At 51.7% G+C, this 17,500-nt stretch overlaps 1 protein-coding gene across 1 annotated transcript in view; it reads left to right on the top strand.

The window, feature by feature from the left end:
- The window catches only part of LOC118235067 (forkhead box protein O6-like), a 38,087-nt gene that overhangs the window by 82 nt on the left and 20,505 nt on the right, over positions 1 to 17,500 (top strand). The window contains exon 1 of the mRNA XM_035432049.1: positions 1 to 2,489. This exon is cut by the window's left edge and continues 82 nt beyond it. Within this exon, the coding sequence (XP_035287940.1) occupies positions 1,992 to 2,489 (498 nt within the window). The 5' untranslated portion in view covers positions 1 to 1,991. The remainder of the gene's footprint in view (positions 2,490 to 17,500) is intronic.

Genomic DNA, 17,500 nt, shown 5'->3' with positions numbered 1-17,500 from the left:
AATCGGAGAGAGTAACACACGTGGGTCATGCACGGGCTGCTATTGACTGTGACATCCACAACAATTCCGCCCGCTGCTCTGGAGTAAGACACAGACCGTGAGCAGGCGATGCCGCCGCTATGACACATTCTGCCGCTGGTCAGTCGCTGGGATGATGTCTCGGAGAACTATTTTACCTCGCTTTCCGGTAGCTCTAAGCAGTGCGATATTCAACTAGATAACAATAATACCTCTATCCCCATCTTTCTCGTTTCTCGAGCGACTGGTGTCGGATTAGAGTTCGGCTCATCTAATCTGCCGTAATCTCGACTAAATCTATCTAATTGTGCCGGCAAAGCACATCCCCGGAGTTTGGTTGTTCTGTGCTGGGAACAGGGATCCACGGCCGCGAACCCGAGAAACGATTCTGCAGCAGCGCATCCTGACGGACAGAGACCTTGGATAAGCACCAAGCGCCTAGCGACCTATAGTCATAGCAACAGGTTGCCAAGTACTACATACTACGAATTTGGGAGAGGAATACTACTCGAGGCTTGACAGCATGTCACCAGCCGAGGAACGGGATGGCAGAGTGTGGATAGGAATCACAGCGCCGACTGTGTGACCTGCTACGTCTTTTTTTTCTTCTAATCCGGCATTTAACGTTGAATGAGACGGCGAATCTACGAACGTGCCCCGGATAACCCGCGCGCTGTGGCAGCTGGCACGGCGAATGACACATTCTTACATTATTGGCAAAGGAGACACTGGGCGCCTCCCGCTTTCCGCGTGGGGAGGGGGGATTTTGGCTGCCGTTCCCTACTCGTAGTGAGGGTTTTGTCTTGTATGAGGAGAGAATATAAAATCGCCACATTCCCTTCAATGCCTATGGATTAACGCGGGGAGAAGAGGCGCTAGTTTTGGCTAGTCTTGTCGCAGCTCGCGGTCTCCCCCCCCCCTCCCCCCTGCAAAACCTGTTCTGGAGGGAGTGATTTCGTTCAAGCTTCGCCCAATTATCTGATAGCAGCATTTATTAAACCCCATAACCCAAGCGCGTCATCCTTTTACAATCACGGCGCTAGGTTGTGTGTGTGTGTGTGTAATAGGACTGCGAAGGCAAGAACAAAACAAATTTTTTTTGTAACTTTTTTTTGGAAAATCATTAGAATCGCGCTAAATTAAAATAAATAAAAAAAACACTGAGGTGAAATGACATATCCGATCGGGGCTAGGACGCTTGGGATGGAAGAGGCTTCAGCGGACCGGAGCTGCTTGGCTGATTTTGTCTGGAATTCTGCCGCTTTATAAATGATTCACGCGACCCGATTTTTTTTAAAGAGTCTAATTGTCATCACGGTGGGATATTAGCAGTTGCGTGAGTGTGCTCCAGCGCGTGCATCGCCAGTTACACATTGCCGAGGTGACGGCGATCTCTAGACTTGGGGGGACAAATTGGGAAAATACCCTTTCAAAATGAAGTACGTGTATCTTTATTGATTGGTCTTTGTTTCTTTTCACATTTTTTGTGGATCTTTTTTGACTGCTTGCGACCAGACCTTCTTCGCTGACTGAATGATCATCTGTTGCTGCAACCGGCGCGATTAAGAAGGGATACATGTTTTTTTATTTCATCATTGACAGGATCTTGGATTCGGTGTAACTGTGGAATGTAGAGGCTGAATTTATAATTTTACGACTTTTACCATTTCAGGGACTAGAATTTCAGAGAGATTGGAGACGAAAATGGGAGAAAGAATATTACTACTGTTGTTGCTACTGTTGTCGTTGCATGTCAGTCTCTGATACTGCAGGCTAGCCGTACATAATGGTTCTTCCCGACGCTGCCGGCTTCTTTGAGATACTCGCCTAATTCCTTATCAAACCAGACTGTATCATCTCTGCTGAGGAACGGGGTTTTTGACGTTTAGCATTAGGAACAATAATCAAAAACGCCCGCTGGATTTATTTAAACAAATTTTCCACCCCTGTCGGTCCTGTGTAATTGAGGATAAATGTTGATGATGGAGGAGGACAACGAACTGGAGGCGCATCAGGTTGAAATCGATCCCGATTTCGAGCCACAAAGCCGGCCGCGATCCTGCACCTGGCCGCTGCCATGTCCGGAGGATTTCCCCGGAGGAGACGAGGTTACCGGGGGTCTCCCACTGTCTTCCATAAAGGTGGAGCCGGATAATGTTCCCGCATGCAGAGGCGAGCGAAGCGGCGGCGCGCCGGCGGAACTGAAACATCCAGCCGGCGCCCCGGCTCCCGCTGCCGGCGCCCTCCCGTGCCTGGCCGGCGCTGCGCTCGACGTGGCCGGTCAGTTGCGCAAAGCCAAGTCCTCGAGGCGAAACGCGTGGGGTAACCAGTCCTACGCGGACCTCATTACCCGGGCCATCGAAAGCACCCCGGAAAAAAGACTCACGCTGTCACAAATATACGACTGGATGGTCCGATTCGTTCCCTATTTCAAGGATAAAGGAGACAGCAACAGCTCGGCGGGCTGGAAGGTGAGGCGCGCGCTGTCTGCCGCGAGAATAACGACGAAGGCTGTTCCAGAGCATGTATTGGAGGCATTGTGGTTTTTTGACGTTGCAACCCGAGAATAGCTACGCGATACTGCCCATTAACCGCTATCATATTGCCGATAAACGGGTTACTTTGCATTTTCATTTTCATTAGACGCCTATTCGGTTGGTGCTCTGTGGAGCGAGCACGAGGGGCAACTGATTTGAAGGCAAATAATGTCTGTCAGGTGTTTTGTCTTTTCATTCTCGTAGGAATACGTCTGCGTTCCATTGGCACGGGACAATTACCCGAATTAAGCAACACACAGTTGCAATTGTGTCAAAATGGGGTGGGGTGAGGTGGTAATCATTGTTGCTTTGGATCGTTTTTTTTTTTTTTTTGGTTGCGCGTGCAGATGTCGGTGCACATACAAATGTTTATCCACCCTCATTCCGCCCCCCCCCCCCCTCCCCATATTTACGTGTCATATCGAATTTCATTAGGTGTCAACGTTAAAAGTGTCGCTGTTGCCGGATTATGGGTTTATTAAATAAAGCGAGCAATGAAAAAGGTTTAACTGGGCACGGCCAGCGGAACCCCAATTAAATACCCACTATTAAAGAGCCACGTCTGGAGCTTTTACCCCTTTCCCCTCACGCGAGCCGCTGAGGAAAGGGGACAGAGGGTCATCCGGGGGACACATGGTTTGACAGCTGACTGGCTTCGGCCAGTTCCCGGGACGCGAGTCTACGGCTTGGGGTTTCTACGCTGCACGAGCATCGCCACCCGTCTCGCTCTGTAGCCTGAATTAACCCTTCTTGATCCGCTGCCAACTTTTCACCCCCCCCCCCCCCGTTTTGTTTATTTATTTTTTTGAACCAAGACAATTTAAGCGGTACACGTTTGCTTCGGTACTTCAGAATCAGAACTATTTTGAGAATACTCAGATCGGATAGACAAGGAGAGAGAGGCGAAAAAAACATATGTTCATAACTCATTTAACTGCCAGGCTTGCCTTTCAGATATTAAAAGCACAATTAGTGCAAACCCTGTTTTTATTAAGGGAGATATTAATAAAAAATATTAAGGGAGCGAGCACGAGGCTTTCTCCCCTCACCATCCTGCCCTTTAACGAAGACGGTTTTTTTTGTTTACAGGATAACCGTTTGTTCCGTTTCACTTATAGATCTCGTGCCTCTCCGTGCACACTTCATTGTTCTTTGGGTCTCTCAGGAATTCCTCTCTGCCATCTGCATTTTCCACAGTTCTACTGCGCACGCCACTTGTTGCGTACTACCTTGCACGAGCGGCTGCCTATTCCATTTTAATTATTCGCCTTGCCTGTTGACTATTCCACTTGAATGTGAAATAACAAGACCGTGGGCGTCCTGGGACTCACACAGGCAAATCGCTTCTTTGAAGAAGGGGGGGGGGGGGGGGGGGGGGGGGGGGGGGGGGGGGGGGGGGGAAGAAGGGAAGGGAAGAGTCGCCGTGCGCGCGCACGTCTGTGAACCTTCTCGCGTTTCCTTGAGCAGGAAGACTCCAAATTTGTGTTTGTTTTCGGTAGACAGTAAAAGAACGCAAGTAGCACATAGCTTATGGTGCGAGATTTGCGATGTGCAAATCCCAAACCCGACACTGCCTGGCTTGAATTTAGAGTGGAGTGAGGAGAGATACTAACACAAACCCCGGGGAGTAACTAACACAAACGCCAGAGTACTTGCGGAAAGATATTTTGTAGAAAGATAACAGTGTGTTTGTGTGTGTGTAGGGGTGTTGTAGTGGGAAAAATAGGGAATACTGGAACTGACTCCTACAGGCCCTGAAGGGGGGTTGAGGGGAGGGGGTGGCTCGAAATCCCTGGACTACAGCATTTGCTTTGGTCTATAGTTTTAAGGGGGTCCACAGAGACTGCATATGCACAGGCCCAGGATTTTGTGCTGGACCCCTGCGTGTGTGCGGTTCAGCGTTTGGGACGTTGAAGCCTCAGAACATTGTCTCTGCTCTCCTGTGTTAAATCCCTCTCTGCCGCCCACCTCCAGCGCAGAGCCAGGGCCAGATAGCACGCTGAACCCTCCAGCGCAGAGCCAGGGCCAGATAGCACGCTGAACCCTCCAGCGCAGAGCCAGGGCCAGATAGCACGCTGAACCCTCCAGCGCAGAGCCAGGGCCAGATAGCACGCTGAACCCTCCAGCGCAGAGCCAGGGCCAGATAGCACGCTGAACCCTCCAGCGCAGAGCCAGGGCCCAGATAGCACGCTGAACCCTCCAGCGCAGAGCCAGGGCCAGATAGCACGCTGAACCCTCCAGCGCAGAGCCAGGGCCAGATAGCACGCTGAACCCTCCAGCGCAGAGCCAGGGCCAGATAGCACGCTGAACCCTCCAGCGCAGAGCCAGGGCCAGATAGCACGCTGAACCCTCCAGCGCAGACCCAGGGCCAGATAGCACGCTGAACCCTCCAGCGCAGAGCCAGGGCCCAGCTAGCACGCTGAACCCTCCAGCGCAGAGCCAGGCCCAGATAGCACGCTGAACCCTCCAGCGCAGAGCCAGGGCCCAGCTAGCACGCTGAACCCTCCAGCGCAGAGCCAGGGCCAGCTAGCACGCTGAACCCGCCTGCTGCTCGCGTGCGTGACTCAGGCCCTTCAGCGCTCAGTGCCCGTGTGCAGCTGTGCAGCGCCGCCGCTGGGTATCTGCTCACGCAGGCCAGTCTGAGCGCTGTGCCCAAGGCCAACAGAGACACTCCCCCTTCCCCCTCCGGGATTCGAACCCGCGACCTTCTGGTCGCAGCACTAGCTGATCCCCTCCCCTCCCCTCCCCTCCCCTCCCCTCTGGTTGTCATGGGTGACCCGCGGAAGGGTGATCTTAAAAACTGTGACCGTTCAAACTGCAGTAAAATTCCTGGGGTTCCTTTTAGAAAGAAGCCACAGTTTTGACCCGATATTATTCAGGCCAGTATTCCTCAGGATGCATATGTTTTGGTATGAGAACATGTTTTGTTGAAATTTCCCAGGGATTGTGAATGAGGTGTTTTAATGTTTTTTTATTTTTTATATAGTAGCATCTGAACAATTGAAGTACTTCAAAAGATGTATTTGACCCAGGTCTGAGTGCCCCCTCTCCCTCAGAGTTCCTGTCCCCACCCCCTCGCCCCCGTTGTTGACAACTTTTTTTTGCCCCTCTGTCACGGGGCGATGTTTCCCATGGCCCAGCGGGTCCGGTAGCGGGTGTCGCCCAAATTTTTCTCTCTTTTTTTTTTTGGAGGGAAAAAGGCTTCAGGCATTTCCTATTGTTGTCCTTTGTTTCTTCTTTTGGTGTGTGTGTGGGGGGGGGGGGGGGGGGGGGGGGGGGGGGGGGGGGGGGGGGGGGGGGGGGGGGGGTCGGGGGCAGACAGATGCTTTAATGGGACGACCATCGTCCCTGTAAATCTGTAAATGCCGCTACCCTGCGTGTGCCACGCCTCAGTGTGCCCAGACGGGCACTGGTCTTGCGCACCTGTCCCTTCCAGGTTCCCACCCCGCCCCCACGACTCCGCCCCGAAAACTCACTGAAATGGGAATTTCTAACAGATTATGAAAAACCACCCAACTAAATAAGCGCGTATATAAACAGCTGTGAAATGATTTGTGTTTGAGAGAGAGAGAGACAGAGAGAGAGAGAGAGGCAGAGAGAGGCAGAGAGAGAGAGAGAGAGAGAGAAAGAAGTGTCTTATCACTTCCATGTGTGTCTCCTCTGTGGCGAGAATGAGAGCGTTTCTCCACAAGCTCCACTGCCTGAAACTCCGCCTAACACCAACACACACACACAGGCACACACACACGCACACACACGCACACACACACACACACGCACACACACACACACACACGCACACACACATATACACACACACGCACGCACACACACACACACACACACACATTCACACACACACACACACACACGCACGCACACACACACACACACACACACACGCATATACACACACACACACACGCATATACACACACACGCACATACACACATTCACATACATTCACACGCACACACTCACACACACACAGGCATACACACACACACACACATACACACACACGCACACACACACACACACTCACACACATACACACATACACAGACACACACTCACACGCACATACACACACACATACACGCATATACACACACGCACATACACACATTCACATACATTCACACGCACACACTCACACACACTCAGGCACATGCACATATACACACACATACACACGCACATACACACACATACACGCACACACACATACACTCACATGCACGCACACACACACACACACACGCACACACACTCACACACACACACACACACACATTTTCACCCATTCAGTATATTCCATCAGTAGTATGCTATTCTGAAGGCTGTAAGGGAGGCTCAGAGCAGTTTTTTTGGAAGTGGTGCAGAAGGACAGGTGGACCTGGTGCCCAGGAGATAAACAGAGGCCATCATAAATTATTCCGTCTCTACTGCGCTGTTTTATGCTATGCTAGCCTTTCATCCGCCAGTTTGCTATGCTACGCTATGCTACGCAATACTCTGCAATGCTGTTCTTTCCTATGCTCTGCTTTGCTATGGTACTTTGTATTCATCTTTACCATGCTATGCTATGCTGTGCTATGCTACATTATGCTCTGCTATGCTACGCTATACTATTCATTTCTGTGCTGTGCTATGCTATGCTATGCTACATTATGCTATTCATTTCTGTGGTGTGCTATGCCATGCTAGGCTCTTCTTCGCTGTTCTACTCTACTCTTTGTTCTGCTACGCCACGCTATCATTTGCTGCGCTACAGTGCGTGGCAGAGATTGCCTTCGCCTCAGCGCAGTCACAGTGCACTTGCAGCCAATCGGTGGCCTCTACAATAATTTGTGTATCGTGGTCTATCTTAAGCGCTAATCCCAGTCATTAGCATTGAAAACCTAGCATTATTAACTGGCTCAGGGTCATTATCTCCCACTGCGAGCGGACTGTAGCGCTTTACTGGGCGAGTCGGGACTGAGAGTGGCTGGGTGAGGGTGCGGGGGTCACCAGAGTCCTCTAAACCGTACCCCCCCCAGGACAGCTGGAGGCCCTGATTAGATCCAGGGGCTCGCCTAGACTCCCTGCCCACCTAGAGCCTGCCTTCCTGGGGGAGGGGGCTCTGGTGGAGTGGGGTGGGCTGTGTGATCCAGCTCTGGTTCCTGGCTGAGCCGTGGTTTTGGGGTTTTCCGGCCTTGGAGAGTTTACAGCTGTAGCTGACCGACGGGACGAGGGGACCCTGCCTAAATCCGCAGCCCCGCCCCCTCCCTGGAGAGGCCCTCCGGTGGCGGTTAGTGACTCTGCGCTTAGCGCTTAGCGCTTAGCACGCACCCAGGGACGCAGTCTCACGCGATCCGTCCACAGGGCGGGAGGCTCTTCACTGGAGCTGTTCAAGTTCAGAACCTTTCCCATGTATATGAAATATGTATCTGTACAGAAATGTGTTTCATATTCAGTACAGGGTTGTCCCCCATGTTTTATTTGGTTTGCACCTCTTTGCCTCAAGTAAAGTCACATGCAAATTCACCATTTTAGTTGTAGTTCATTGATCCATTTATTTTGGAGATATTTTGTATTAGTCAAGGGACACATTTTTGTGTGTGTTTTTCTTTTTTTTGTTGGTGTGTTAAATTTTTTTTTGGTGTGCCAACCATGTCAACCCCCCATGGAGGGTTCGTACCCCACGATCACACAGCCGTTTATGGGGTGGGGGTGCCAGGTGATTCCAGGGGTGCCAGGTGATTCTGGGCGTGCCAGGTGATTACGGGGTTGCCAGGCGATTCTGGGGTTGCCAGGCGACTGTGTGAACTCCGGTTCACCCGTGACCCTGCCCTCCTCCTCCCGATCGCTGCCGCTTGGCCGCGAGCCCGTCCTGTTTGGCGAGCGTCGCCATGGCAGCATCTGGCGGCTGGGACGGCCCTGGAGATTACGGCCGTGTGGGGGAGGGGCACACACCCCCCCACCCCCCCGCCCTTGCCCGCCTCCCCCCGGCTATCTTTAGCGAACTCACCCCGGTCGGTGGGGACTTACGCAACCCCTAAATGAGGGGGTTGACACTGGCGGGTGTTATTTCAGAACCTGTCCAGACGCAGCCCCTCCCAGGTAATGAGGGTTATTAAGAGCTCTATTTAAAACAGGTAGGCAGCCAGCACAGCGCTCACTCAAAGCCTCCCCCCAAAGACATGGCCGTCTGCTGCGCTGTGTTACGTTGTGTTTCACTGTGTTACACTGTGTTACGCTCTTCCACTGTGTTACACTGTGTTACACTGTGCTACACTGCATTTCACTGTGTTACACTGTGTTGTACTGTGTTACGCTGCGTTTCACTGTGTTACACTGTGCTACGCTCTTCCACTGTGTTACACTGTGTTGTACTGTGTTACACTGCATTTCACTGTGTTACACTGTGTTGTACTGTGTTACGCTGCGTTTCACTGTGTTACACTGTGTTGTACTGTGTTACGCTGCATTTCACTGTGTTATGCTGTGCTGTGTTACACTGTGTTATGCTCTTCCACTGTGTTACGCTGTGTTGTACTGTGTTATGCTGTGCTGTGTTACACTGTTACACTGTGTTCTGCTGTGCTGTGTTACACTGTGTTACGCTGTTGCTTTAGGCGAAGTTATTTTGCGCTGTTTTGCGTTGCATTGCAGTGTGTTGGTGGGCTACGTTGTTGCGTTGTGTTGTGAGCTGGATGAAACGCTTGTGCCCTGCCCCCTCCTGCTGATTGGCTGAGGCTGAGCATTGTCTCTGGCGTGAGACGCTCCCCCATTACATTACATTACATTCACTCTGCAGACGCTCTTATCCGGAGCGAGTGACGGTGTGAGAGAGCGTGAGCGAGTGACGGTGTGAGAGAGCGTGAGCGAGTGACGGTGTGAGAGAGCGTGAGCACATCCACTCACTCAGTGAGTGTTCTCACAACAACCAGGCTAATGAGTCTCAAAAAGTACAGCGAAAAAAAAACGGTTGTGGGGAGCATCGGTTCAACGTTTTAACATCACCACGTGCCCCCCCCCTTCCCCCTCCCCCCCCCCCGCCACATTCTGGCTGCCAGCTTTGAGATGTACCCATTGACTCTTTTGTTTTGGGGTGGGGGGGGGGATGGGGGGAGTGGGGCGGCGACGAGAGGGGGTGGGTGTTTGCTAGCTCTTCAGAGAGTACAGTATGTTCCGCAAAAAACAGCTCAGATAAATATTACAGTACGCATAAATACATACGCTAGCGGACGAGGCTTTATCGCCTTTCATGAGGGTGGGGATTTGGGGGGGGGGGGGGGGGGGTGGGTGGGATTTGGGCGGGTGGGGGGGGATTCTAAAAGATAAAAAGATTGTGCGTATCAGAGAGAGCCGCTGGTGAAACGGTGGGGGCTAGCTGAGAGCGACGGGGGCGGGGGCTGGCTGTTGAAAGCAGGCCGGGTGTAATGGCCGCCGTGTACTCCCGTCTGAAGGCAGGCAGCGTGCGCTGCGCTTGGAGCCCGCGGTCACGGGCTGGGCGGAGCCTCCTGAGCTCAGACGGCAGCTCCACGCCGCTGTCACCGCCCCTCGTCTTCGAGGAAGAGCGGAGGAAGATCACCGCCTCTTAGGTGCCTTAACGCGCTCGGCCACCTGAACACTGCTGGCCTTGACCCCCCTTAGGCCTCAGTGTAAGGGAGAGTGTGTGAGTGTGTGCGTGTGCGTGTGCGTGTGCGTGTGTGTGTGCGCGCGTGTGAGCATGGGTGTGTGTGTTTGTTTCTGTGTGTGAGTGTGAGTGTGAGTGTGAGTGTGAGTGCGTGTGAGTGTGAGTGTGAGTGTGAGTGCGTGTGCGTGTGCGTGTGCGTGTGCGTGTGCGTGTGAGTGTGAGTGTGTGTGTGTGTGTGTGAGCGCGTGTGCGTGTGTGTGTGTGTGTGTGCGCATGGGTGTGTGTGTGTGTGTGTGTGTGGACTGTTTACTCAGCACCTTTAATGGTATGTTTTGACCGCACTGGACACGCCCTGTGTGTCTGTGCGTGTGTGTACTGTGGGAATATTCCGCTTTTCTGTGTGTGGTTATGATTGTGTGTCTGTGCATGTGTGTCCAGTATGAGTCTGCAGCATTTCTGCGTGTGGTTATGACTGTGCATCACACAGATTGTGTACCATTGCTATTACCAAAATTACTCTGTCCTTGTGTTTTCGCTCTTGCCATTTCCTCACAGATTATTGTGTGTTCATGGTCTCTGGTTGCATTCTGCTGTGTGTGTGTGTGTGTGTGTGTGAGGTAGTAGTAGTGCACTTGTAGTTGTTGTGTATTGTAGTGTAGTTACATCCAGGTGTAAGGTGACTGTGTTTGTAGGAGAGTTGTTGGATGTGTATTGTGTGTTTTAGAGTCTGTGCTTATATTCTGGCACTCTGGTAATTTGAGTATTGTAATGTAGGTATTGCTGAGTCAGGAGTGCATGCTCTGATTGTGGTTGTGTGCGTGTTGTGTTGCAATATGTGATCTCTGTGTGCGAATGTGCAGTTGGAGTGTGTACGGTAGCTTTTGAGAGGTGAATGTGTATGGTATAGTTGTAATGAGGATCTGTGCATTGACTGTGTCATATTCAGTGTAAATTATGGTTCGTTACCTTCATGTTGCAGGCTGTCCAGCCTCATCCTGAGCAGCGTTCATAGAGGAGTGTTTCAGCACTCTGTTTCTATGTGCTGCGCTGGTACTTGGGAGAGCATCGTATTACCTTTCAGTGCTAAGTGCGCACGTTGTGCTGTTGAGTGCTAAGTGGTTGTGCGTGTGTGTATGTGATTGTGTGTGTGTGTGTGTATGTCTGTGCGATTGTGCGTACATGTGTGTGTGTGTGTGTGTGGTGCATGTGAGTGTGTGATTAACATTACATAATGACGAGAACAGGCCATTGTGTATGTGATGGTGTGTGCGTGTGTGTGTGCGTGTATGTGATGGTGTGTGTTTGAGTGTGTGTGTGTGAGTGTGTGTGTGTATGTGATGGTGTGTGTTTGAGTGTGTATGTAATGGTGTGTGTGTGTGAGTGAGTGAGTGTACTGGGGGACAGTGATGCTCGTGTGTGTGATGATGTGTGTGTGATGCTCTGTGTGTGTGATGGTATGTGTGTGTGTGTGTGTGTGAGTGAGTGTACTGGGGGCCAGTGATGCTTGTGTGTGTGATGGTGTGTGTGTGTGTGTGTGAGTGAGTGTACTGGGGGCCAGTGATGCTCGTGTGTGTGGAGGGCAGTAAGTCAGACGGTCTAATCTGAAGTGACGAGGCTGTTATTTATAACGTGTCTTTAGGTAACGGGACGGAAGGTCAGCGGTCTGCGTCTCCACAGAGAGAGAGAGAGAGAGCAGCAGAGAGGGAGAGGGAGAGAGGGAGAGAGAGCAGCAGAGAGGGAGAGAGCGAGAGAGAGAGAGAGAGAGAGAGAGGGAGCAGCAGAGAGGGAGAGAGGGAGAGAGAGTAGCAGAGAGGGAGAGAGCGAGAGAGAGAGAGAGGGAGAGAGCGAGAGAGAGAGAGAGAGAGAGAGAGAGGGAGCATCAGAGAGGGAGAGGGACAGAAAGATTGAAATGAAGAGAAATGGAGCAGAAATGTCTTCCTTCTGGTTTTCTTTTTCATTTAGACTTTGGAAGGGTTTTATTGGAAAGGAATAGACTCTTAAAAGGAGAAGGGGCATGAGCCTGTCGACATTAAACTCATAGAAAGAGTGAGAGAACGAGTGTAGAGAAAGAACGACAGAATAAAGGACACAGATTAAGAGAGATGGAGAAAGGAGGCAGAGAAAATGGGAGAAATAGAAAGAGAAGGTGACTGATGGAGAGAGACAGAGAGATAGCTGGATGTGCTCTTCTATTGTGTGATCATTTATTGTGCTTTTTTTGTATATGTAGTAAACATAAACGCAAAAATACACACTAGCGATCCTAACGTATGTCACGCCAAGAATAAAAACGTAAATTAAATTTTCAGATGGAGGGAGGGAGGGAGGGAGGAAGGGAGGCTGATGAAAGGCGAGCGAAAGAGAGCGGGAGATTTCCACCAAGCGGCCGCGCGCTGTAGCATCCCCAGCCCCCCCCCCCCCAGCCGCGGTCACCATGGCAATGGCAAAGCAGTCGCCGTAGTGACGGCAGCTCGGCCCCTGCATCAGCAGCATAGACGGTGTGTGTGTGTGTGTGTGTGTGTGTGTGGCAGCAGCAGCAGCAGCAGAGACGGTGTGTGTGTGTGTGTGTGTGTGGCAGCAGCAGCAGGGACGGTGTGTGTGTGTGGCAGCAGCAGCAGCAGAGACGGTGTGTGTGTGTGTGTGTGTGGCAGCAGCAGCAGAGACGGTGTGTGTGTGTGTGGCAGCAGCAGCAGAGACGGTGTGTGTGTGTGTGTGGCAGCAGCAGCAGTAGAGACGGTGTGTGTGTGTGGCAGCAGCAGCAGAGACGGTGTGTGTGTGTGTGTGGCAGCAGCAGCAGCAGCAGTAGAGACGGTGTGTGTGTGTGGCAGCAGCAGCAGAGACGGTGTGTGTGTGTGGCAGCAGCAGAGACGGTGTGTGTGGCAGCAGTAGAGACGGTGTGTGTGTGTGTGTGTGGCAGCAGCAGTAGAGACGGTGTGTGTGTGTGGCAGCAGCAGAGACGGTGTGTGTGGCAGCAGTAGAGACGGTGTGTGTGTGTGGCAGCAGCAGCAGAGACAGTGTGTGTGTGTGTGTGTGTGTGTGGCAGCAGCAGTAGAGACGGTGTGTGTGTGTGACAGCATTAGAGACGGTGTGTGTGTGTGGCAGCAGCAGTAGAGACGGTGTGTGTGTGTGGCAGCAGCAGTAGAGACGGTGTGTGTGTGGCAGCAGCAGTAGAGACGGTGTGTGTGTGTGGCAGCAGCAGTAGAGACGGTGTGTGTGTGTGGCAGCAGCAGTAGAGACGGTGTGTGTGGCAGCAGCAGTAGAGACGGTGTGTGTGTGTGGCAGCAGCAGTAGAGACGGTGTGTGTGTGTGGCAGCAGTAGAGACGGTGTGTGTGTGTGGCAGCAGCAGTAGAGATGGTGTGTGTGTGTGGCAGCAGTAGAGACGGTGTGTGTGTGTGGCAGCAGCAGTAGAGATGGTGTGTGTGTGTGGCAGCAGTAGAGATGGTGTGTGTGTGTGGCAGCAGCAGCAGCAGCAGAGGGTGCAGACCGAGGGCTCTCCACAGCCAGTCTAGCACAGAGAGAGAGAGGGAGGGAGAGACGGAGCGAGGGATGAACACTGCCAGGCTGGCACGGAGGTGTGGAAAGCCCTCTCTTCTGTTATTGTTATTACACAAAGACCTGGCAGAGACTGAGACCTGGCAGAGACAGGGACCAGGGTGTCGGGGGAGAGGGGGCGGGGGGGGGGGGGGGGGGGGGGGGTGAGAGCGTGTGTCAGAGGGAGACTGGAAGCTGTCCTAGACTTTAGCTGATCCATATTTGATCCATACTTTGTGATTCACGGATGAGGCTGTCAGGGAGACAGAGAGGCGTAGAGAGAGCGAGAGTGAAAAATAACGTGTGTGAGAGAGATAGACATTATGTGTGTGTGTGTGTGTGTGTGTGTGTGTGTGTGCATGTGTGTGTGTGTGTGTGTGTGTGTGTGCGTGTGTGCGTGTGTGCGTGTGTGCGTGTGTGCGTGCGTGTGCGTGTGCGTGTGTGCGTGCGTGTGCGTGTGCGTGTGCGTGTGCGTGTGTGTGTGTGTCTGGGAGGGGTATTGTTTGGTAAGGTGTGGCTGTACATCCTCACGCTGTTTATTGATCTTGGTTGGAGTTGGGAGAGATTGCTCTCCCACTCTCTCTCCCTCTCTCCCTCCCCCTGCAAATGTGACATTACTCATGCACTCTGTCCTGATGTTATCTGGGGCTTATACCGCTCAGTGTTTTATGCTTGGCGTGTAATCTATAACCCGCAGGAGGACCGTCCCAGGGTCAGCTCAGGCTACACACTGCTCTTAAAGGGACACCTGCTGTGGTTTAGCAGGACAGCTATCTGCCCCCCCCCCCCCCCCCCCCCGATGTCACGCCTACCTAAACCAATCAGAGCGCACAAGGTCCCATATCTAAAGCCCAACCAATCAGAGCGCACAAGGTCCCATATCTAAAGCCCAAGCTGTGGCGCGTGTTTGTTTTGTGGATGAAATAATTAATCCGTTGGATCAATAAGAACTCAGACGCACTTCAAAGCAATAGCTGGACGTACATTAATAATTTTTTGAGGAAATCTCAAATGGCCGCACTCGTGAACAGCAATGAAATGAGTGCACAGGAAAGCTGGGTGCTTACTTGCACTGTGACAATTAGTATGGCTGGGTGTTTGTCACAGAAATCACAGGTTTCTGTGACAAACAGGTTTTAGGGAAATCACGTGACTTTCCCTATTTCTTGCCATTTTTGTGATTTCCCCTGTTGTCAGTGTTTCCTTGATTTTTCGGCTGTTTTGGATGATAACTGCCAACATTAATGTCGCCTACAGTGGTATATTAAGAGGGATCTTTTATGCTGAAATTCCCGGAGACTAAAAACGGGCTAGAAAACTAAACACAAAAAGTGGAAATAAAAGCGGGAATAATCGCTGCTCTTGCTGTCCTAAAGCCCAAGACTTCGGGCCTGATGGGAAAATGGCTGCCGGTGTCTTGCCGCCGTGGCAACGGATTCCAGACCTCAGGGTGTGAGGGGCAGAGTCAGGAAGGATGCTGCGAGGATAGATCGGTCCCCAGAGACACAGCCAGGACTGAAACTGGCAAGCTCGGCGGCTCTGTCGTCTGCAGTTGAGACGTTTGGTCCAAACGGAGGCTGTCAGAGCGGCTTCGCCCCCCCTCAGTTCCGCTGACGCTCAGGAGGCTGCCGGTCTCCTCCGCTGGGCTCGTCCATCACTCGGGGGCCCAAACCGCTTCCATCGTAAATCGCTTGCAAATGCGTTTACGCGAGTAACGTGGGATTTATCAGGAGTTTTCATTCTGTACGTCAGTCTGTTCGCAGGATCCGAACGGGTTTCACGAGCGCGCTGAACTGTTGGTATTGTGTGCGTGAATGAAAAACGCGGCTGTAAAGCTTGTTTTGCACGTCTGTGCTTTTATTATTCCATTAATTCATCTTTTCATCTTCATATTTAGATTTTTTTTTTTTTTTAAGTAGCAAAATTACTTGAATGAGAAGTCAATCGAATATTATAATTCACCCAGCGTAGAAGACTGGGCCCAGTTCTGACCCAGCTCCCCCTGGCAGATGTGCTTCGTTTGTGGCCTTGGATTTTCTTTCCTTATTTGACTCCAGTTCCGTGTGAAACCATTTTTGTTTTGCCTGTTGCTCAGGACGTGCGGCTTGAGACCCAGAGTCTGCAGCAGCAGCTCTGTCTGTCCAGGGTTTAGCCTTCCCCTGACACTCCGGTGTTCGCTCTCCTGAGCAAAGTGTGTTTTCTGGCTCGTCCTGCCATTGACAGCCGTTCAGCCTCCACTTCAGAGAAGGTTTCATTTCTCTGGTCTTTTCGTGGCCGTCTCTGTAAACTGGGTGCAGTGGAATCCCGAGCTCCAGATGTGGCATATTAGGGGTGTCAGTTTTGTGCAAATCACAAGGTCTGTGAACACGCTTTTCATTTACGATTGCTCTGCGTTTATCAACACACGCGCGTGGATATGACAACCAAAGCTGTGTCTACACATGTTTGATGAATCTTGTGGAATTTGTGAGTTTCCAATTATGTGTAAAGTTACATGCATTTCTCTGAAGATATTGAAAAATTAGGCTCAATGAGTGTGTTTCTGTGAATGTGTGTGTGTGCATGTGCATGCTTGTGAGGGTGAGTATGTGTGTGTGAGTGTGCGTGCGTGTGTGCGTGTGTGAGTGTGAGTGTGCGTGCGTGCGTGTGTGTGTGCGTGTGTGTGTGCATGTGTATGCGTGTGCGTGCGTGTGTATGCATGTGTGTGTCTGTGCCTGCGTGTCTGTGCTGATGGGCGCAGTGGGACTCTTGGTCCAGGGGGAGCAGCTCTTGTTAATAATTCAGACGAGGCTCATTATCAAGGCAGTGCAGATTTCTTCCTGATTTCACCTTAATTGCAGCAGCCTGCTCCACTCAGACTGTCTACAGTCATGCAGAGCTACTGCTGCCTGCACACACACACGCTCACACACACTCACACACACGCTCACACACACACACACACACACACACGCTCACACACACTCACACACACACACGCTCACACACTCACACACACGCTCACACACACACACACACACACACACACGCACACACACGCACACACACACACACACTCCCAGATGTGGAGAACCTTAAGACAGGAGGTACCCTACAGCCCTAGAGGAAGTGATGGATTGTTTTTTTCTTTAGTCTTTTTAAAACAGCTGGGATAATATTCAAATCGATAAATCACCCTTCATAAACACTCTGTTTTTATTTATTGCTTTTGATATTCCATCTCCTGAAATCCAGCAGGTATTCTGTGATCGGGAGAAAAGGAGTTTGTCTTTATGAAGAACTCTGAAGTTTAGAATTGCCTCCCTGGTGAGTGGCGGGGGCAGATCGTGGCGCTTACGTTTTTAATCCCGTCTTTATACGTTTTTTTCTCCCTCTCCCCGCCTGAGGACTCGTGCCAAACATAGATTGATGGCCGCTGATCTGTCTGAGGAGGGGGGGGGGGGCAGGCATGGGGGGGGAGGGGGGGTGATTTATGCATTAGGAAGTTCCATATTTCACAGGCACTTCCTCCCTCTGCCACAGTCTGCCGCTCCAGGCTGCCCACTGTGACGCTGGCTGACCCGGGAACCAATGTGAGCCAGAGCGCGGGGGAGGGGGGGGGGTAGTCTGTTAGGGGGACACTAATTAATGTTGCACTGAAATGTTGGGTGCTGCCGAACATTGGGAGAGTGGAGACACAGTGGAGAGCTGAAAAGCATGCATTTACGCATGCAAGCGTGTTTATTCAAAATTGCACATGCGAGCGCATTTTTATTTATTCGCATTTACACATGCATGCATGCATGCAT

This window comes from Anguilla anguilla, chromosome 1, assembly GCF_013347855.1.
Source record: "Anguilla anguilla isolate fAngAng1 chromosome 1, fAngAng1.pri, whole genome shotgun sequence".
NCBI lineage: Eukaryota > Metazoa > Chordata > Actinopteri > Anguilliformes > Anguillidae > Anguilla > Anguilla anguilla.
This window is presented reverse-complemented; position numbering and strand designations above follow the sequence as displayed.